We start from the raw sequence: 22,854 nt of genomic DNA on the forward strand, positions 1-22,854 counted from the left end.
TGTTCAACTTTCTTTTCATTCAAGTGAATTGAATTAATGTGTTTAAACGTTCCATTCACGTTCGATTCAAGCGACTTGCTCAATTCACTTGCCTTGTCTAAACGTAACATTACAGACTGAGCTTAATTTCCATTTAAATTGTATGTGCAGCGCACATATATTTTTGCAATCAAGCTTTGCAAATATATTTTATATTTTTTTAAATGCAGCTGCAAATATTTCTCATGTAGCCTGCTGCTTGATAAACCAAATAAATTATTTTTAATTTTGTTTGGATTTCAAAACCAAATTTGCAAAAAACACAGTAAATTTGATTATGAATAAATAAATAAAACATTTTGCAATGCAGATTATTTGTCAGAGATTAACAGTATCGACAGCGAGAGCGACAGTTCCATAAAAGAGCGCTGCACGGTTAGATGACTTTACCCATTAATGGGTACTGTGTTATTGTTGATATTATTCCCACCGTGAAAAATTCACCCATTTTCTTCAAAAAGCGCCACTACTCATTAAAATGGGTAGTGGCACTTTTTCAAGAAAATGGGTGAATTTTTCACGGTGGGAATAATATCAACAATAACACAGTACCCATTAATGGGTAAAGTCATCTAACAGTGTGTCGTCGGAGTTTTTTTTTTAAATTACGTAACGCTAAAAATTTGTTATTTTTAACCCTCACTCACTCACTCACAGGAATTTGGCATCTTTAAAAGTTGTTTTTCCTTTCCTCCAATTGACCCCCTTCAACCTCTATAGGTGACCGAAAGGTGGAAGGAGCACTACGAGGAGCATTTTTGTTTCTTCCTAAGCAATGGAGGGGGAATCTGCTCAACAGACATCCTGGGTTGTCCAGGAAGTGCGGGGTTAGGGGCCACCTCCAAACGAGGGAGGCAGGACTGCATCCCCGACCAGCTAAACCGTTTCCATTGCCGCCAAGCCCATCGTCCCTTCGGTACAACCAGAAAGTAATGCTTCAAAGGGGGGCCAGTGCACAACGCACCCTCGAGGTTAGCTGCGTGTCCTTGCAGCACCGAACATCGTGACTCGCTTTTTTAGAAGAACACCATGGTATCGTGCCAGCGCATTGCCGGCTTTCCAGGTGGCCTTACCACGCCCTATGTCCTCGGAAGGTGGGAAGGGTCGACTTCGCGCCTGCTTCCCTATGCACGACTGGTATCAAGAATGATGATGCCGCGTGCACCCCAAATTGGCCTTTCTGCGATAGGGCCTATTCGCCAGCACACAGAGGGACTTGCCGACGCGGTGCCTACGCCTGCCCCAGCCTTGACGAGGACCCCTGTCCGTCCTCGGGCTCGGAACCCGCCCGGTTGACCGACGCCGCGAAAGCGACGATACCATGTTGTTCTTCACGCGGCCACTTGCGATAAAAAAATTGAGTTCGACCACAGGGCACTGGTTTGACCCATGAAGCCGACTCCGAACCCTTGGACCACCTCTTATTTGCGCCTGAACTAGCCATTCCTCGAATCCACGCGCCACCTTCTGTGTAGCTCCGAGACGATTTAGACGATAGCCGATAAAACGGCGTTCCAGGGAAATTCATCTTTACATATCCTCCGGACTAGGTTGTCCGTGGTAGTGTCCAGACCACATGTGGCAAGCATGTGGTCACGCATTGTGCGAAAACACGGGCACACGAACAACACGTGTTCCGCCGTTTCCTCTAAACCTGCGCACACCGGACAGTCGGGCGAGGTCGAGTGTCCGAACCGGTGTAGGTACTGTCTGAAGCAACCATGGCCTGTAAGGACCTGGGTCAGGTGGAAAGTGGTTTCCCCATGGCGCCTCTAGACCCACGTACCTATCTCCGGTATCAACCTATGTGTCATGAACGACTTTCGGTTGATAACAACAACCCCGTCAGTCTTGTGGTGAGCCAGTTCTAATTTCCTGGAACTCATCCACTCCTCCACAATTGCGATCGAGTGGGCTGCAGTCAACTCCACCTCTTCGATCGATTCGCCGTAGACCTCCAGCGTAATATCGTCAGCGAAGCCGACGATTACCACACCCACCGGGAACTTCAACCTCAAGACACCGTCGTACATGACGTTCCATAACACCGGACCCAGTATGGAACCTTGCGGAACCCCTGAGGTTATGTCAACGCACTTCCGACCCGCCTCCGTGTCGTATACCAGTACTCGATTCTGGAAGTAGCTTCCAAGAATCTTGTACAGGTACTCGGGAATTCCAAGACGCAGGAGCGCATCTGCAATAGCTGCCCAACTGGCACTATTGAAAGCATTCCTCACGCCGAGAGTCACTACTGCACAATAGCGAACTCCCCTCCTCTTACGCTGGATAGCTATCTCCGCGGATTTGGTAACCGACAAGATAGCGTCTACGGTCGACTTACCCTTTCGGAAGCCAAACTGGTTACTCGATAGACCATCCGCACCCTCCGTGCGTATCAACAACCTGTTGTGGATGATCTTCTCGAGCACCTTCCCCGCCGTATCAAGCAGGCATATTGGTCTATATGCCGACGGATCCCCCGGTGGTTTTCCCGCCTTTGGCAATAGGACCAAGCTCTGCCTTTTCCATGCTTCAGGGAAGACTCCCTCGTCCAGGTATCTCTGCATGACAGATCTGAACATCTCGGGAGCCTCAGCAATGGCCGCTTTGATGGCCAGGTTCGGAATACCATCCGGTCCTGGCGCCTTACCTACACTAAGGGACTGTGCAATCCCCGCAAGTTCCGCCACAGTTACTCTTCCCTCGTCGGCCACTCTGGCCCCTGGCAGCTCCACAAAGGGAGGCCACGGACTTGGGTCGTTCCTAGGGTGGACTTTCCTAGGCATGGTGGCATCGCATGCACGCGAGAGTACTGTTACCAGCTGCTCGCCACTCAGACCGAGAGTATTGTGCTCGCGGCGGAGCGCTTCCTTAAATACCTCGTCGTCGAAGTATGATGTCTTCCACATACGAGGGCTAGGCCTCGCCCCTTCTTCCGTCCGCTGAATGCTTGTCGTATAGTCGATACTGTAGCGAACTACGAGGAGCATTTGAATGGCGCTGAGAGTACATGCAGTGAAAGTCAAGGCAGCGGAGGAGATGACTACGTCAGTTCAGCGGACGATGGAAGTCAACCAGTCCCCACCTTGAGGGAAGTTAAGGATGCCATCCAACAGCTAAAGATCAATAAAGCAGCTGGTAAGTTAACTCCGCTAGCAATGATGGTTCGCTGTAGTTGCATGTCCGAAAGATTGTGAAACTATTGAGAACTTGAGCTACAGGTCCTAAGCCCTGGTAAAGGAGGAAGGTTGCGATGGCTGTTATTCATGGCCATCGTGTAAAGCAAAAATGGATAAACCCCAATGCCAAGGTGTCATGCGACCCGTGCCGAGGGCTGAATGGTTGAGGGGGTTCTAAACATGCTCAACCGCGAACGGAGCCTGGGGTGCACCAGGGCGAACACCCCAGTAAGCAGCCCTTACTGCACTACGGCGGGGCACTGGTGCAGCGGACATTTATTTCCTAGCTACTCGTGGGACCAAAAATGAGTACAAATTCTACAAACAACCCTCAAGGTGACGACTGCCTCTCTCAGTCGTGTGAGAGCGAAGTGGAGAATACTCTGAGTCAGCTTGGCCTTACCGAAGACCAGCTACTCAGTAGTTCGCAGGAGAAGATGGAAATATCCTGCCCTCAACGCCTATCTCCCGGAGCAGCACATGTTTCGACAAAGCTGATCCAGATCTACAACCCCCTCATCGACCGACTCCAACCTGTTGGACATGGAAGATAACGAAGATGATGGTATAAGGATCATCATCAACCCCAAAATCTTTAGCAAGTAGCAAAGGATCCGAAGATAACAAGGGTTCTACGGAAGCCAAGGGTGCTCCGAGAAAGAAAATCCCCACACTCACACGCTCGCAGAGGAAGCAGCTTAGAACTCTCCGGGAGAAGGAAAAGACCGGAATGAGGCCTTGTCCATAATCCTGAATAAGGAGAGCGAGCCCACTTCCTCAAAACGCTCGAGAAACGACCTAGACAAATCCGCCACAGAGGACCCTAAACAAAAAAGGGTGAAGCACCATCTGGATCCGAGAGAGCGCGCCCAACAGTCCTCAAACCGCGCGCCTCAGAAAAACGTGTCTGGACAACAAAACCCACCCATGAGGAAAACAGCTGGTATCAGCTACTGTGATATGGCCAAAAGCGTGAAGGTCGGGATAATACCCAAAGACTTTCCCACCGTCCAACTCACTACAGCCCAGCTAGACCTTCTACAAGAAGCACTCCTGCTCAGAGTAGTTCAACAGCGAAACGAGCCAATAAAACCCAAATTCAACAACCTCATCTACAAGTCCGGTTACATGGTTCTAATCTGTAAGGATCAAGAGACTGCTGAGTGGTTAAAGAGAATATCCCCATCCATGAAACCCTGGGAAGGTGCAGAGCTGATGGCAATGGACGAAGTGGCGATTCCACGTCCAGAGATGATCCGAGCATTCTTCCCACAAAGCTCCAGCTATGATGACGACCGAATAAAGGCTCTCATAGAAAGCCAAAATGACATCACAACAACTAATTGGCGTATTGTGAAACGATCCATTCTGAAAGATATTCATGTTGAATGGATCTTCACAGTAGAGGTGCGTCGATGGAAAAGTTGAAGAAGTCCAAATACACCCTCAACTACCGATTTGGTGAAATCCAACTGGGAAGATTACAGATCAACCGACTGCCGCTACCGCCAATCCGACTGGAAGGCCGACCCAAGAGCAATCTGAGGAGGCCTCCTGTTCGAGCGAGGTTCGGCTAACTGGAAGGCCGACCCAAGAGAAATCTGAGGAAGCCTCCGGTTCAAGGGCGAGGTTAGTAAATCTCACCCCAAAAGCACCATAAAGGCTAGTCTGTCCGCCTCTAAAGGAAAAAGCTCGAAGCTTACATGCGACCCCTGCTCTAGTGGTACCAAACCAAAGGTATCTAAACAGGGCAAAGGGGTGCAAAAGCGACAGTTTGACCACAGAGGCGAAACTGGCGGGCCAGGTTGCTACAGGAAGAGAGAAAACCCAGACTGTAATACCAAACGACATCCTGATGATCCGCAACATCCAAAGCCGGACAGTCGTCGTCCGGAAAAAAGCGGAACCCCGGAAATGGCGACTAAAGTTCTGCAAGTGAACCTCCACCATGCTGAGAGCGCCACGGGTGTGCTCTGTCGGAGGTTCACCAAAGAGAATTTAACCGTGGCCCTCATTCAAGAGCCATGGGTCAATAAATCCAGAATACAAGGTATTCCACAACACTCATGTAAGTTGGTATATGATGACAGCCAGCTTTCTCCTAGAGCGGCTATTTTATTACATAACAACTGTAAATACTTTCCAATTTCAGAATTCATAAAAGGGACATCGTAGCGGTCAGGATGGAGGTACCTTCCGCCAGAGGGAGTAGAGAGATCTTGGTGGTCTCGGCATACTTCCCAGGTGACGTGGACGAAATCCTCCTCCAGAAATAGCTGCGCTCGTAGCCTACAGCCACCGACACAACATCCCCTTCGTCATAGGGTGCGACGCAAATGCACATCACACCGTATGGGAAGTACCAATATACACGCCGGAGGTGAGTACCTGTTACAGTTTCTCTCTTCCAAGAACATTGACATTTGTAATGTTGGTGACAAGCCCACGTTTGAAAACTCCATTCGTCAGGAAGTTTTGGACTTGACTCTATGTAGTCGGTCTATCTCTGATAAAATAAAAACTGGCATGTTTCTGAAGAAATATCAATGTCAGACCATAAACACATCATCTTCGAATGGGAAGGGGTCTAACGATGGAAAAACGTTTAAAGATCCTAAGAAAACTGATTGGGAATCCTACTCAGCTATCCTACGATCCGAAGAGTACATCATAGAAAGTCACATCAAGTCCATAACACAATTGGAAGATGCGTCCAAATCCATTAAAAACAAAATCCTTAACGCCTACCAAGAGAGCTGTCCAACTAAATCAACTAGTTCGAGTAGAGACGTTCCATGGTGGAATAAAACTCTTGAGAAGCTTAGGAAAACTGCGCGTAGGGAGTTCAATCGTGCTAAGCGAACCGGCGATTGGAGCCTATACAGAAAGGCCCTGACGAACTACAACAAAGAAATAAGGTCAGCCAAACGGAAATCGTGGATTCTAATGTGTGAAAGCATAGAGAATACACCCGTAGTGGCCAGACTCAAAAAAACTCTTTCAAAAGACCACTCCAATGGTGTGGGTAGCCTCCGAAAGACGGATGGTTCGCTCACTGTAGAGCCTAGCGATACACTGAGCGAATTGTTAAAGATCCACTTCCCTGATTCAATCCCTGAGTCGAGCATCGGCGACCAAGGCACTGGAATTGCTGTCTCAGATCCACAAGAGATCCAATCATGGGTTTCTGGGTTTAAAAAGACGCAATAAAGGTTGCAAAGGAAGCTTTCACTCGGGCCAGGGTTGAGAGGGCTGTGAGATCTTTCGAGCCATTAAGTCTCCTGGCATGGATGGAATATTTCCAGCGTTGATCCAAAAGAGGAGAAAACACTGGTTCCACCCTTGGTTGAGATTTTTAAGGCGAGTCTGATTTTGGGGCACATACCTAACGATTGGCGTCAAATCCGGGCTGTCTTCATTCCGAAGGCAGGCAAGAGAGATAACCAACCCCAAAGCATTCAGGCCGATAAGTTTATCCTCTGTAATGCTCAAAATTATGGAAAAGGTACTATGCGAGTACATAAATCACAAATTTATGAAAGCAATGCCTTTGTCAAAAAACCAATTCGCTTATCAAAGTGGAAAATCTACGATCTCGGCACTACATACGGTAGTTCAAAAATCGAAAAACACTTAATGCAAAAGAAATTGCTCTTGTAGCATTTCTTGATATTGAGGGCGCATTCGATAACGCTTCTTATTCGTCTATAGGGTCAGCAATGTTGAGGAGAAAATTCGACCCATGCATTGTTACCTGGGTACATGCTATGCTAGCTAATCGGAAAATCTCCTCTGAGCTTAGCGGTTCATACATCACTGTTAAAGCAACAAGGGGGTGTCCGCAAGGCGGAGTGCTTTCTCCTTTGTTGTGGTCACTGGTGGTGGATGAGCTTCTAGACAGCTTAGAGAGAAGAGGCTTCGAAGTGGTTGGATATGCTGATGACGTTGTCATTATTGTACGAGACAAATTCGAAAGTGTTATCGTGGAAAGAATGCAATCTGCCCTAAATCACACTTTTTCCTGGTGTCAAAAGTATCAACTAGGCATAAATCCCACAAAACTTCCATTATCCCTTTCACCAAACGGAGAAAGGTACAACTGAAACCCCTTTTCTTGAATCAAACACAATTAGTTTATTCAAGTGAAGTAAAATATCTAGGTGTCATACTCGACGCAAAGCTTAATTGGAACTCTCTTCTCCAATCAGTTGTGCAGAAAGGTCTCAATACACTTTGGGTTTGTTCAAAAACCCTTGGTAAAAGATGGGGCCTAAAACCAAGTATGATCATGTGGATATATAAAACCATTGTCCGTCCCAGGACAACTTACGCTTCCCTTGTCTGGTGGCCTAAAACTAATGAGGCTGCTGCAAGGGCTAAGCTCAACAAAATCCAACGCACCGCTTGCATAGCCATCACTGGTGCAGTTCGTAGTACACCCACTTTGGCCCTAGACGCAATGCTTCACCGGCCCCGGTTAGATCAATTCATAAAGCTGGAAGCGGAAAAAGTGCTCTAAGGTTAAAGAGAACAAAAACACTGCTGTCGGGAGACCTTACGGGTCACCTCAGCATATTAAATGAATTTGCCATAAATCCCGCAATAGGAATTTGTAGTGACTGGATGGAAACGGTAGTCAATTATGACTTACCTTACGATGTGTTCATTCCTTCCCGCCAGGAGTGGGAAGGAGGTGGACCCAACGTTCCAACAGGCTCTATAAATTTCTTCACAGATGGTTCGAAATGAATAATCTGACAGGATCCGGAATCTATGGCCCTACAACAAAATTTCTGTCCACTTAGGACAGTGGCCCACAGTATTTCAGGCGGAAATATATGCAATATTAGAATGCGTGTTATTATGCCTGAGGAGAAAGTATAGATTTGCAAAAATATGTATTTTCTCTGACAGCCAAGCGGCACTTAAGTCGCTTAATAACTACACTTGTAACTCAAAGCTAGTGTGGGAATGCATTCTGGCTTTGAAAAACTTATCCATACGCAATCGAGTCTACCTATATTGGATCCCAGGACATACGGGTCTAGAGGGAAACGAGATTGCTGATGAGCTAGCCAGGAATGGATCTAATGAAAGGTTCATTGGCCCTGAGCCCTTCTGCGGGATCTCAGACTGCTCTGTAAAATGGAACTGAACAAATATATGGTCAGTCAAATCACATCAAACTGGAATGCACTTCCCCATACGAGCCAATCCAAAAGGCTCGTAACGATTAACCCCAAGAAAACCCAACAACTATTAGGTCTTAAACAAAAGGGATCTCAACATCTACACCGGTCTAATAACTGGACACTGCCCCTGCAGATACCATCTACAAAAGATCGGAGCAATCCAAACCTCAAATTGCCGCTTCTGTGACGAGGAGAGAGAAACATCAGAACACATCCTCTGCTATTGCAGTGCACTCACCCAACGTAGGTACAAAGTTCTCAGCACGCCCTTTAGGGCCTGCTGACATATGGATCTTATCCCCCAAGGACGTGGTTGGCTTCATAAAGCTAGTCTCGCCAGAATGGGGGAGTCACATACTGTAACTCAGGATCTCTATTCATCAATAATAGATGGTCTTGAGTTCAGTCGATACCAAGGTATCTCAGTGACAAACATGTTACTGAGATAACTTGCGTATTTCACAGTAAAAGGGTATATCACAATAGTCCTAAAATCTGGACGCAGTGATCTTCACCCGACAAACGAGGAAAAAAAAGGAAGGATGGTATCGGAGCTGAGCTCATCAAGATGGGCCCGAAAAAGCTAGCCACTGGCCTGCACAAACTGATAGTCAGAATCTGGGAAACTGAACAGCTACCGGAGGAGTAGATGGAAGGGGTTATATGCCCCATCTACAAGAAGGCGACAAACTGGAGTGTGAGAACTTTCGAGCCATCACCATCCTTAATGCCGCCTACAAAGTGATATCCCAGATCATCTTTCGTCGTCTTTCACCATAAGTGAATGAGCTCGTGGGAAGTTATCAAGCTGGCTTCGTTGACGGCCGCTCGACAACGGACCAGATCTTTACTGTACAACAAATCCTTCAAAAATGCCGCGAATACCAGGTCTATTCATTGATTTCAAGGCGGCATACGACAATATAGACTGCGTATAGAGCTATGGAAAATTCGAGAACAGCTTCTCTGAGAAGCTTACCAGACTGATCAAAGCAACGGTGGATGGTGTGCAAAACTGTGTGAAGATTTCGGGTGAACACTCCAATTCGTTCGAATCACGCCGAGCACTAAGACAAGGTGATGAACTTTCGTGCCTGTTGTTCAACATTGCGCTAGAAGGTGTCATGCGGAGAGCCGGGTGTAACAACCGGGGTACGATTTTCAAAAGATCCAGTCAATTTGACATGGACATTGTCGACCGAACATTTGCAAGGTGGCAGAACTGTACACCCGCCTAAAACGTGAAGCAACAAAAGTTGGACTGGTGGTGAATGCATCGAAGACAAAGTACATGCTTGTGGGCGGAACCGAGCGCGACAGGGCCCGCCTGGGAAGCAATGTTACGATAGACGGGGAAACCTTCGAGGTGGTCAAGGAATTCGTCTACCTCGGATCCTTGCTAACGGCTGATAACAATGTTAGTCGTGAAATACGAAGGCGCATCTTCTGTGGAGGTGGGCCTACTACGGGCTCCAGAAGAACTGCGGTCAAAAAAGATTCGCCGGTTGTCCTCTACGGACATGGCACATGGACAATGCTCGAGGAGGACTTGCGAGCATTCAGAGTATTCGAGAGACGGGTGCTTAGGACCATCTTTGGCGGTGTGCAAGGAGACGGTGTGTGGCGGCAAAGAATGAACCATGAGCTCGCCCAGCTCTACGGCGAACCCAGTATCAAGAAGGTAGCTAAAGCGGTACGATGGGCAGGACATGTTGCAAGAATGCCGGACAGCAACCCTGCAAACTTACCGTTTCGTTCATGAACTCATCAGTCCTTCTGATTTCTACATACCAGAGAGAAGAACACTGTTGAAGCGGAACACGTGTAGAATAGGGGTGCCAGTTTCCTTGACTGTGTGAAATGCAAAGATTTTACACCGTGAAAAACTCTCAAAAGCCAAAAGAAAATTAATTTCTGAATAATATTCAGAAGACGAGTCTTGAAGACTCCTCTGTGAGTCCGAAGCTTACGGGTGCTTACGGAAACAATAACAAATTGCAAAAGTGCCTTATTGCTCCAGGGATGTGCGTTTGTAAATGAATCGCTACAACCTGCTCAATTGGATTTCATATTTTATGATTTATTTGCCCTTATTGGGCCCTAATTAGTCACACTCTTAGATAGGGTACTTGCATGCTGGGCCTTTAGCCCTTGGATCCGTCGATCTTGGTGGCTGGCGGTCGACTACTCGATTAGATGAGTGGCAGAGAAGACGGGAAAGAAAGACGGATCGTTGAACGAGTTCCTGTTTCGGCAGTGGTGAAGGTGCTTTGAAGTCAGTTACAAAGCGACAAGACGAGAAGGTTTGTTATTATTGTCGGAAGCCACGAAATTTTCGACGGAATTGTCGTCTGTTACAGAAGAAGCAAAGTGAGGACGACGGAGTTACCAATAAAGCGAAGCATCGAGCGAAAGGGATAGGCCGGTGTGTTTTACAGTCAGGGAGCGTCGGCGGTTTGGGCGATGGCTCATTGACAGCTGGGAGCTGCGGACTCGATCGATTTTAATTTTCAAAATATTTTGCTTGAATCCCGCAAATTTCCCCTCATTGTTCAATGTACACGCTACGATTTTCTCACATTGAATTATAATTATGTTTATCTTTTAAAAATTAATTTCAAAGATTTCGTTGATTTATTGCGTTGCATAAATTATTATGCCGATCGTAGAATTAAATCATGCTGTTCACTTATGAAAATACCTCGAAAGGATTGAAATGACACCAAATAATTGAGTTTTGTTAGAAATAAACTACAATTAGTATGAGTTGATTTACACGTGTACTCTCTCGGCTGCGTTCAGAAGGCTCACAAACTCTCTCGATGCGATGGATACTTTTTGACAGCTTGCTTTGGAGATTTTTTGACAATCGTTTTGACTCTATCCGCAGCTCCCAGATTAACAGTGGCTGTTCATGTCATATGACGAATGACAAGCAGTTATTTACAACGTTGGATGAGACTGTGAAGGGTGAAGTGTTGCTAGCTGATGGATCTATTGCGAAGTCTGCAGGTATTGGTGAAGGAACAGTCGAGTGTATTGATGGAGATAGACCTGTAAAAACCATTTGGATCAAGGGGGTGTTGTACATTCCGAGCCTATACAGCGGTATGGTACAGTAGACGTTCGATAACTGCAAGTCATTTAACTGCAATGCTTTTTAACTGCAATTCGATAGTTGCAACAGTTTTGCAGTTATCGGACCGCTAAACTTCAAACAGATGTCAAACTCAATAACAGCTGGATTGCGCTGCACATTTAGATGCACTTTTATTGCATCTGACGTCGATTGACAACCGTTTGACGTCTAGAATGCATTACAGTTATCGAACGGCTACTGTATCTGTTCGTAAAGTACATACTGGCAAAAGGTTTTACGGTTCCATCATGCGGATTGAATCATGAAAATACGGATTACCAACATAAAGTCTTTATTGATCATATAGATTTCTTATAAAAAAAATAGTCATTAAAGATATTAGATAGGACATTCTAATATCGTAATTCTAAATATAGGCAATACATCTTTATCCCATGACCATGATAGAATTTTAATCAGAAATGTCATGACGTTCGTATGACGAATAAAGTTAATAATCTGCGGAAAGAATCGCTTCCTCGCATCACCAATCTAAGTCCTCCGGTAGCCCACCCGGGTAGTCCCCTGTAAGGCAAGCCGTACAATGTCCAACTTTTTCCGGATTGTTTTTCTGCATATTCAGCTGAACAGCCTTCTTCAGGCCGTCGACGCTCAGGTAGGCCAAGCTGTCCGCACCGACATACTTGGCCAGCTCCTCCGGGTTGAGCTTGTTACCGATCAGTTCCTCCCGCGTGGGAATATTAATACCCATATAGCAAGGATACAACAACGGTGGACTGGCAATACGGATGTGCACTTCAAGTGCACCTGCGTCTCGGAGGAGCTTGATGATCGGTCCGATGGTGTTACCGCGTACGATCGAGTCATCGATCAGGACCAGTCGTTTACCGGAGACGTTCTCCGAAAGAGCACCGAATTTCTTCGCGACGCCGAGCTGGCGTAGCCTTGTTGAAGGCTGGATGAAGGTACGTCCGACGTAACGGTTCTTGCAGAGCACTTCCGCAAAGTGGAGTCCAGTCTGTACGAAAGGGGAAATCGTTAGAATTTTGTGACCAGTTGTGTTTTGGTTTAACAATTACCTCTCTAGCGTAACCGTGGGCAGCTGCCGTTCCCGACTCCGGCACCGAGCTAACGATGTCCGCATCTACATAAGCTTCCCGAGCTAGCTGTCGGCCGCACTGCAGCCGCACAGAATACACCATCTGACCCTCGAAGATGGAATCCGATCGGGCGAAATAAACGTACTCGAAAATGCAGAAGGCATACCGCCGATTCTCCGGACATTCGACGATGTCGATAGTTTTGATTCCACTGCGGGTCAACTCTACGATTTCACCCGGTTGGACTTCCCGGACGTATCGCGCTCCGATGGATAGGAATCCGCAGCTTTCACTGGAGATGACCCAGCCTTCAGCTGCTAGTTTGTCTACTTTTTCTGTGAAAGGAAAAGTTTGTATTTAGTTTGAGATGGTTTTAGGTTTTGATTTTGAGTGACGTACCTTGTCTGTAAGACCCAATGCTCAGTGGAACAATTTTTCCAATGCACAAGGGTCTGTTTCCGTACGGATCTCTGACTCCGTAGATTTTGTCTTTGAGCATTATGACCAGGGAATAGGACAGGGGAGCCAACTGCATGAGGTGTTTGATGCGAGCGGGCCAATCCGGACCATCGTTTTCAGCAACTGGTGGGTTAAGGCAGAGAGCTTGCGTGATCAGTTCGGAATCACTGTGTGTTGATAGACCCACGCCTCGGGATAGTACATCCTTTCGCAAACTTTCGCAGTTGACCAGTTCTCCATTGTGAGCGACTGCCAGTGCCCCATGGGCCGTATGGACCACGAACGGTTGGCAATTAACTTCTTCGGATGCAGCAGACGTCGAATATCTCGTGTGGCCGATGCCCAGATTTCCCTTCAATTTCTTCATCGAATCGTCAGTGAATATGTTGTTGATCATACCCATGCCCTTGTGAACGTTGAAGTTCTTGGCGCATTTAGCTTCGCTTGTGACGATACCGGCCGATTCTTGGCCCCGATGCTGCAAGGCTACCAACCCTAGGCAGATAACCTGCGCGATATCAATTTGGGTGGGCCATTCTCCTGTGGCAATCGCCCCGAAGACACCGCACTCGTGTGTCAATCCGGATTGCACAACTCCACGGCCAAGTCGTTTGCCGGTTAGTTTGTACTTTTCTACTGTGCCATTGTCGTCCACGGTTGGAACACGTGGTACTGTGAACGCTTGGGTATTAAGCATTTCATCGACGACAGCTTGATCAATCGATCGCTGTTGGTCCTCAACGTTTTCTACGGGTTGCTGATTATCGACAGTCGATCGCGACGTCAACGTAGTCACTGATGACGGCGGGTCCATTCTGGAGCGGTAAACAATGAATAAAAGTAAGAAAAGTGATCGTCAGTAATGGAAATGTCTGATTCAATCGGTACTATCCTGTGCATCATGCTTATTCATATATTAGGGATATAGCGCAACCACGCGAGGGAAAACATCGAGCGAGTTTGAACCCTTATCAAAAGCCGAGGGACTTGTGCAATCGCTTCACACTGTGATCAGCCGGTGGCCGCACAGTGAGGGCTTGTTTTTGTTTGTCTACACGCGAGATTGCTACGGGTGTAAGTTTCAATAAACACGAGATTCTTTGCCATGGCAACCAGAGAGCCACTAGCCGAATTTGTAAACACTGCTGCGAAAAATGGCGAAAACAACAACAAGCCGTTTCGGAACGACCATGTCCCGATTATGTTAACTGTGAGATCATGGAAGGATTGGTTACAAATGTTACAATTTATGGGCAAAAAATGTGCGCCTTTCAACCAAGGAGCAAGAAGCGTCATCAATGGTAGACACGCAGTAACTCGATGACGCTTGTGTTATTTATTTGTTCTGAAGTGAAGTTATTATCGGAACGTGGTCATCGAGCTATGTTGTTGTTTGTTTATGAGAAATGGGCACTATTTTATGCAGCTTCATCTGTCAACAACAACATCAAAACAATTACCGACAAAAATATGTTTGTGGGGATTTCTATGATTTCGTCAAACTATGTCATGTTGGATTCAAAATCTCACAAGTTATATTAAATCAATTTATGAGTAGGCAACCATAACGGAAATAAGTAAACATCGGGTAGTTAATCATCCACTTAAAAGACGAATGTTATTATAAAAAAATAATTGAAAACCAAAGAAATGTGAATTACGTGCACAGTCCTTTTAATCGTTTCCACGAGATTTTTTTATATTGAAAGTAAAACCAGTTATCAACATATTCAACGTCATCTCCGTTTGAATGTTTCTACAAATACCTACCCCATAATCAAACAAATCCAGCCCCGTGCAGATTGGACTGGACTGCACCACATCCGAGTTAGCATTCCTATCAGCAGGAGTTATGTTCCGTGGCTTTCGTCATAAGTAATTCGTTTTCCACGCTTCGACCGAATCGGACGATCCTGCTCAAAATAGGTCATTGTACCTCCGGGTTTACGCGACCACGTGACAATGGAGCAGATAATATTATCAAGGCCTTGAAAAAGTAAAATTAATCCATGTTCGATGAGTTGAGAAAGGCTATTTTTGAATCTGATTGTCTTTGGTACAGCTTGATTGGTCAACGGCAGCTCGAAGCAGATTACGGTTTAATCACAGTTGAACTCGCATTTTGGCGTTCATTCGAGCATTTCAAGCTTGTCCTAGGCGCTCGGATCAGATAGGAATTCCGAATGTGAATGAATGATTTTGCCGTCGGAATTTCTTGAATTCGTGCCCACCCCTGAACTGTGATCGCACATCTTCACATAGATTAGACATCCACTTTATTTAAAAATTGAAATTCCGAATGTCAGGTAATATTCGTAACATGCGGTAACATAAAATGCCGTAACATGGTGACTGTCTTCGGCTTTAGAGAAGAAAGTTAAGGCTGCTACACAGCAAAAAAAATATTAATATGCCGAAACGTAATTTTCAGAAATGTACCTGAAAAAGATATGTAATAAGCTATTTGACGTAATTTCGTATCATATCAATGTTTTATTACATCGTTCAACGTAAACGGTATTCGACAAAACTTTATTTTGAAATCTGTCAAAAATACGTAAAATTGCCTACACAATTAATCATTTTAATACATTCAAAAAGATGCACATAATGCTTGTCGTACATTCGACGTAATTTCGCCAACAGAAGCAAATAATTTTACATCAGTAATGTAATATAACCCAGCATCAACGGTGCAAGTGTCAAACTTCGGCAACGCCAGTAACTGACGCTCGAAATTTTTTATTAGTTGTCAGGTGCTAGAAGAAGCTTGTTTGATTGTGAAAATTCGCCGCATTATGTTTAAATTAAAGATTATCAAAATCCGCAGCTAGATCAAAACATGATCGGGAATCAGGATAAATTGATTTATCATATAATCCGCTTCGTGAACTGGATTCTCAGGTAAGTTTCTGTGCGGCGAAATTGTTTACCACCGGAGCAAAGAATTCAAACTTATTTCCTGAATTGACAGAAAATCTAACCGGAAGTGAAGCAGTTGATAGCTGTAAGAAACGAATTCTGGAAGAGATCCGCAATCACACCGGAATTGTTGTTCTGATCCTGTTATAAATGACTGTGAAACAATGTTTTCATTCAGAGCGAAGACCGCAAGAGGATCAAAATTTGCCTGTTAATCGGCTGGGTATAATCCAACGAGAAAAGTGGAACGAAGAATTACAGGTAAGTTTCTGTGAAAAACATTAAATCACCCGCTGGAACGAAATAACTCCGTTTCATACAAATTGCAGGTCGCAAAAATGCCAGCCCGCTAGCAAATTAAACTTTGAGCCATTACACTATTTCCGGAACGATCATCATGAATTTAAAGAATGTCTACGGAGTTGTGTTGTGTTAAACAAAGGTTGCATGGTAAGATTTTCTGGTGGTGATTAAAGTAGAGAAATTTGTGACAGCATGTCTAGATGCAAATCGATTTTTGAAAATTTTAATTTTTTGTTTTATATTTAATATTTTATATTTTCAATTTTAAATTTTATATATTATATTTTATGTTTTAAACTTTAAAGTGTAAATCGAATTTTGAAAATTTAAATTTAAAATTTTGTGTTTTAAATTTTAAATTTAATATCAATTTTTCATTTTAAGTTTTGAATTTTATATTTCATATTTTAAATTTCAAATTTTGTATATTATACATATTTTAAATTTTAAATTTTAAAGAGCAAATCGATTTTTGAAAATTTAAATTTTGAATTTGAAATTTTGAATTTTAAATTTTTTAGGGGCCACAATGTTCTTTGATATGCAAGGAATGTTTAGGTCAAATTTGAGCATAATTGGTTATAGAAAACCCCCCTGACAATAATAGAACAAAACCTGCCAAAGCCGTCATTTCCCCTATTTCAAATATTAAATTTAGTATCATTTTTTCATTTTAAATTTTGAATTTTATATTTTAAATTTTAAATTTTAAAGTGTATATCAATTTTTGAAAATTTAAATTTTAAATTTTGTATTTTAAATTCTAAATTTAATATCAATTTTTCATTTTGAATTTTTAATTTGAACTGTGTTCCCTATAAACTTCTTTCGCAAATATTACTTCTAGAGTTTATCCAGGATTTTCACAGAAAGTTCCTCTATGAACTCTTTCGGAAATTCCGCCAGGAATTCTTCAGGAAGTTCTTTTAGCAGTTCCTCCAGGAATTACTTCGCAAATTCCTCCACGGGTTCCTTCTGCGATTACTGAGAAAGTTCCTCCACGAGTTCATCCAGAAATTCCTCCGGAAGTTCCTCCAGGAATTCCTCCGGAAGTTCCTCCAGGAATTCCTCCGGAAGTTCCTCCAGGAATTCCTCCGGAAGTTCCTCCAGGAATTCCTCCGGAAGTTCCTCCAGGAATTCCTCGGGAAGTTCCTCCAGGAATTCCTCGGGAAGTTCCTCCAGGAATTCCTCCGAAAGTTCCTCCAGGAATTCCTCCGGAAGTTCCTCCAGGAATTCCTCCGGAAGTTCCTCCAGGAATTCCTCCGGAAGTTCCTCCAGGAATTCCTCCGGAAGTTCCTCCAGGAATTCCTCCGGAAGTTCCTCCAGGAATTCCTCCGGAAGTTCCTCCAGGAATTCCTCCGGAAGTTCCTCCAGGAATTCCTCCGGAAGTTCCTCCAGGAATTCCTCCGGAAGTTCCTCCAGGAATTCCTCCGGAAGTTCCTCCAGGAATTCCTCCGGAAGTTCCTCCAGGAATTCCTCCGGAAGTTCCTCCAGGAATTCCTCCGGAAGTTCCTCCAGGAATTCCTCCGGAAGTTCCTCCAGAAATTCCTCCAGGAGTTCCTCCAGGAATTCCTCCGGAAGTTCCTCCAGGAATTCCTCCGGAAGTTCCTCCAGGAATTCCTCCGGAAGTTCCTCCAGGAATTCCTCCGAAGTTCCTCCAGGAATTCCTCCGGAAGTTCCTCCAGGAATTCCTCCAGGAAGTTCCTCCAGGAATTCCTCGGAAGTTCCTTCAGGAATTCCTCCGAGGTTCCTCCAGGAATTCTCCAGGAAGTTCTTCGAGGAATTCCCCTGGAAGTTCCTCCAGGAATTCCTCCGGAAGTTCCTCCAGGAATTCCTCCGGAAGTTCCTCCAGGAATTCCTCCGAAGTTCCTCCAGGAATTCCTCCGGAAGTTCCTCCAGGAATTCCTCCGGAAGTTCCTCCAGGAATTCCTCCGAGTTCCTCCAGGAATTCCTCCGGAAGTTCCTCCAGGAATTCCTCCGGAAGTTCCTCCAGAATTCCTCCGGAAGTTCCTCCAGGAATTCCTCCGGAAGTTCCTCCAGGAATTCCTCCGGAGTTCCTCCAGGAATTCCTCCGGAAGTTCCTCCAGGAATTCCTCCGGAAGTTCCTCCAGGAATTCCTCCGGAAGTTCCTCCAGGAATTCCTCCGGAAGTTCCTCCAGGAATTCCTCCGGAAGTTCCTCCAGGAATTCCTCCGGAAGTTCCTCCAGGAATTCCTCCGAAGTTCCTCCAGGAATTCCTCCGGAAGTTCCTCCAGAATTCCTCCGGAAGTTCCTCCAGGAATTCCTCGGAAGTTCCTCCAGGAATTCCTCCGGAAGTTCCTCCAGGAATTCCTCCGGAAGTTCCTCCAGGAATTCCTCCGGAAGTTCCTCAGGGAGTTCCTCCGGAAGTTCCTCCAGGAATTCCTCCGGAAGTTTCTCCAGGAATTCCTCCGGAAGTTTCTCCAGGAATTCCTCCGGAAGTTCCTCCAGGAATTCCTCCGGAAGTTCCTCCAGGAATTCCTCCGGAAGTTCCTCCAAGAATTCCTCCGGAAGTTCCTCCAGGAATTCCTCCGAAAGTTCCTCAAGGAATTCCTCCGGAAGTTCCTCCGTGGTTCCCTTCGGAAGTTCTTCCGGGATTTCCTCTGAAAGTTGCTCCAGGATTTTTCACGAAGGTTCCTCCGGGATTTCTTCTGAAAGTTCTTCCAGAATTTCCTCTGAAAGTTCCTCCAGGATTTCTTCCGGAAGTTCTTCCAGGATTTCCTCCGGAAGTTTCTCCGGGATTTCCTCCGGAAGTTTCTCCGGGATTTCCTCCGGAAGTTTCTCCGGGATTTTCTCCGGGAGTTCCTCCGAGATTTCCCTCGAAGTAATTCCTGGAAGAATTTCCAAAGGAGTTCCTGGAGGAGCTTTCAAAGGAATTCCGAAGGAACATCTTCGAGGAACTTTCGAAGGAATTCCTGGAGGAACTTCCGGAAGGAATTCCTGGAGAAACTTCCGAAGGAATTCCTGAGGAACTTCCTGAAGGAATTCCTGGATGAACTTCCGAAGGAATTCCTGGAGGAACCTGAAGGAATTCTGGAGGAACTTCCGAAGGAATTCTGGAGGAACTTTCGAAGGAATTCCTGGAGGAAATCCGGAAGGAATTCCTGGAGGAACTTCCGAAGGAATTCCAGGAGAAACTTCCGAAGGAATTCCAGGAGGAACTTCCGAAGGAACTACTAGAGGACTCCCGAATAAATTCCTGGAGGAACTTCTGAAGGAATTCCTGGAGGAACTTCCAAAGGAATTCCTGGAGGAACTTCCGAAAGAATTCCTGGAGGTACTTCCGAAGGAATTCCTGGAGGAACTTCCGAAGGAATTCCTGGAGGAACTTCCGAAGGAATTCTGGAGGAACTTCCGAAGGAATTCCTGGAGGAACTTCCGAAGGAATTCCTGGAGGAACTTCCGAAGGAATTCCTGGAGGAACTTCCGAAGGAATTCTGGAGGAACTTCCGAAGGAATTCCTGGAGGAACTTCCGAAGGAATTCCTGGAGGAACTTCCGAAGGAATTCCTGGAGGAACTTCCGAAGGAATTCCTGGAGGAACTTCCGAAGGAATTCCTGGAGGAACTTCCGAAGGAATTCCTGGAGGAACTTCCGAAGGAATTCCTGGAGGAACTTCCGAAGGAATTCCTGGAGGAACTTCCGAAGGAATTCCTGGAGGAACTTCCGAAGGAATTCCTGGAGGAACTTCCGAAGGAATTCCTGGAGGAACTTCCGAAGGAATTCCTGGAGGAACTTCCGAAGGAATTCCTGGAGGAACTTCCGAAGGAATTCCTGGAGGAACTTCCGAAGGAATTCCTGGAGGAACTTCCGAAGGAATTCCTGGAGGAACTTCCGAAGGAATTCCTGGAGGAACTTCCGAAGGAATTCCTGGAGGAACTTCCGAAGGAATTCCTGGAGGAACTTCCGAAGGAATTCCTGGAGGAACTTCCGAAGGAATTCCTGGAGGAACTTCCGAAGGAATTCCTGGAGGAACTTCCGAAGGAATTCCTGGAGGAACTTCCGAAGGAATTCCTGGAGGAACTTCCGAAGGAATTCCTGGAGGAACTTCCGAAGGAATTCCTGGAGGAACTTCCGAAGGAATTCCTGGAGGAACCTTCGAAGGAATTCCTGGAGGAACTTCCGAAGGAATTCCTGGAGGAACTTCCGAAGGAATTCCTGGAGGAACTTCCGAAGGAATTCCTGGAGGAACTTCCGAAGGAATTCCTGGAGGAACTTCCGAAGGAATTCCTGGAGGAACTTCCGAAGGAATTCCTGGAGGAACTTCCGAAGGAATTCCTAGAGGAACTTCCGAAGGAATTCCTAGAGGAACTTCCGAAGGAATTCCTGGAGGAACTTCCGAAGGAATTCCTGGAGGAACTTCCGAAGGAATTCCTGGAGGAACTTCTGAAGGAATTCCTGGAGGAACTTCCGAAGGAATTCCTGGAGGAACTTCCGAAGGAATTCCTGGAGGAACTTCCGAAGGAATTCCTGGAGGAACTTCCGAAGGAATTCCTGGAGGAACTTCCGAAGGAATTCCTGGAGGAACTTCCGAAGGAATTCCTGGAGGAACTTTCAAAGAATTCCTGGAGGAACTTCCGAAGGAATTTCTTTAGGAACTTCCGAAGGAATTTCTGGAGTAACTTCCGAAGGAATTCCTGGAGGAACTTCCGAAGGAATTCCTGGAGGTACTTTCCAAAGAATTCCTGGAAAAACTTCCGTTGGAATTTCTGGAGGAACTTTCGAAGGATTTCCTAGAGGTACTTCCGAAGGAATCCCTAGAAGAATTTCCGAAGGAATTCCTGGAGGAACTTCCGAAGGAATTCCTGGAGGAGCATACGAAGGAATTCCTGGAGGAACTTACGAAGGAATTCCTTGGGGAACTTCCGAAGGAATTCCTGGAGAAACTTTCCAAAGAATTCCTGGAGGAACTTCCGAAGAAATTCCTTGGGGATTTTCCGAAGAAATTCCTGGAGGAACTTTCGAAGGAATTTTTGGAGGAACTCTCAAAGGATTTCCTAGGGGACCATCCAGAGAAATACCTGGATGAACTTCAGAAAGAATTTCTGGAGGAACTTCCGAGGGAATTCCTGGAGGAGCTTCCGAAGAAATTTCTGGAGGAACTTCCGAAGGAATTCCTGGAGGAACTTCCGAAGGCATTCCTGAAGGAACTTCCGAAGGAATTTCTGGAGAAACTTCCGAAGGAATTCCTGGAGGAACTTCCGAAGGAATTCCTGGAGGAACTTCCGAAGGAATTTCTGGATGAACTTCCGAAGGAATTCCTGGAGGAACTTCCGAAGGAATTCCTGGAGGAACTTCTGAAGGAATTCCTGAAGGAATTCCTGAAGGAACTTCTGAAGGAACTTCCGAAGGAATTCCTGAAGGAACTTCCGAAGGAATTCCTGAAGGAACTTCCTAAGGAATTCCTGAAGGAACTTCCGAAGAAATTTCTGGAGGAGCTTCTGGAGCAATCCCTGAAGGAGCTTCTGGAGGAATTCCTGGATGAGCTTCTGGAGGAATTCCTGGAGGAGCTTCCGGAGGAATTCCTGGAGTAACTTCCGTAGGAATTCCTGAAGGATATTGTGAAGGAATTGGATGATACTCCGGAGGAATTGCTAGAAGAATTTTCAGAGGAATTCCTGGGAGAGTTTCCAATGGAATTCGTGGAGGTATTTGCAAAGAAGTATCTGGAGGAATTTCCAGACAAACTTCCGGACGAATTCCTAGAGGAACTTTCTGAAGTATTTTTGGAAAATCTTCTAAAGAAATTTTTGGAAAATCTTCTAAAGAAATTTTTGGAAGAATTTCCTAAGCAATTTCTGGAGGACTTCCTGAAAAAACTTTCGAGTAAATTCCCCCGCCTACTTTGCCGATAACCAACAACGTGACGCCGCCACGTCACCGCCGATAAAATATAATACATAAATAATGCTAAAATGTATAGTGAATTAAATTAATCACATATATATATATCTTTAAAAAATTAAAATTTAACTTTAAAATTGAATATTAATAAATTTAAATCAAAAATGAATAATTAAAAATGTTTATAAAAAAATATTGAAAATTTTAAATTAAAAGTTCAAGTTTTTGTGGATACAATAAAATTCGTTTTGTATAAATAAAATTCAAAATTGTTGCATCTGAAAATGTATTTTCGAACATGAAAAAAAATATCCGAATACCCCTAACCCCGCTGCCGAAAGCGGGATTCATTCAGACCTGTTTTTACGTCGTTTTTCAGTTACATCGCAAATATTACGTCGCAAATTAATTACACGGCTTTAATTTGAAAAAGAATTATTAAGTACGTCAACTTTTGGTTACATCAACATAATGTAATATAACATTATATTTACGACGGCGATGATGTGCATCAAATCTGATGTGATATTACTTTTTATTTTTTACTGTGTACTGAAGGTATTAGCATGTATTAGCATGTATTAGCGAGCATGGATGTATGTACTCCCTGACCGATGAAGAGCAAAAATCCGCAACAACTAGAGATATTCACCTCCTTTACGGTATCTCACGACACCTAAGTGGAACAAGGATGAAT

The 22,854-nt window shown here is 45.1% G+C and overlaps 1 protein-coding gene across 2 annotated transcripts in view; it reads right to left on the minus strand.

The window, feature by feature from the left end:
• Positions 1-11,821: 11,821 nt before the first annotated feature.
• The window catches only part of LOC134206443 (amidophosphoribosyltransferase-like), a 105,801-nt gene continuing 94,768 nt past the window's right edge, over positions 11,822-22,854 (minus strand). For both annotated transcript variants that reach the window (XM_062682160.1, XM_062682159.1), the window contains exons 2-4: positions 13,013-13,887; positions 12,593-12,948; positions 11,822-12,531 (exon numbers count right to left, since the gene is read on the minus strand). In XM_062682160.1, coding sequence (XP_062538144.1) covers positions 12,037-12,531; positions 12,593-12,948; positions 13,013-13,886 — 1,725 coding nt within the window. In that variant the 5' untranslated portion in view covers position 13,887 and the 3' untranslated portion in view covers positions 11,822-12,036. The remainder of the gene's footprint in view (positions 12,532-12,592; positions 12,949-13,012; positions 13,888-22,854) is intronic.

This window comes from Armigeres subalbatus, chromosome 1 (assembly GCF_024139115.2).
Source record: "Armigeres subalbatus isolate Guangzhou_Male chromosome 1, GZ_Asu_2, whole genome shotgun sequence".
Taxonomy (NCBI): Eukaryota; Metazoa; Arthropoda; class Insecta; order Diptera; family Culicidae; genus Armigeres; species Armigeres subalbatus.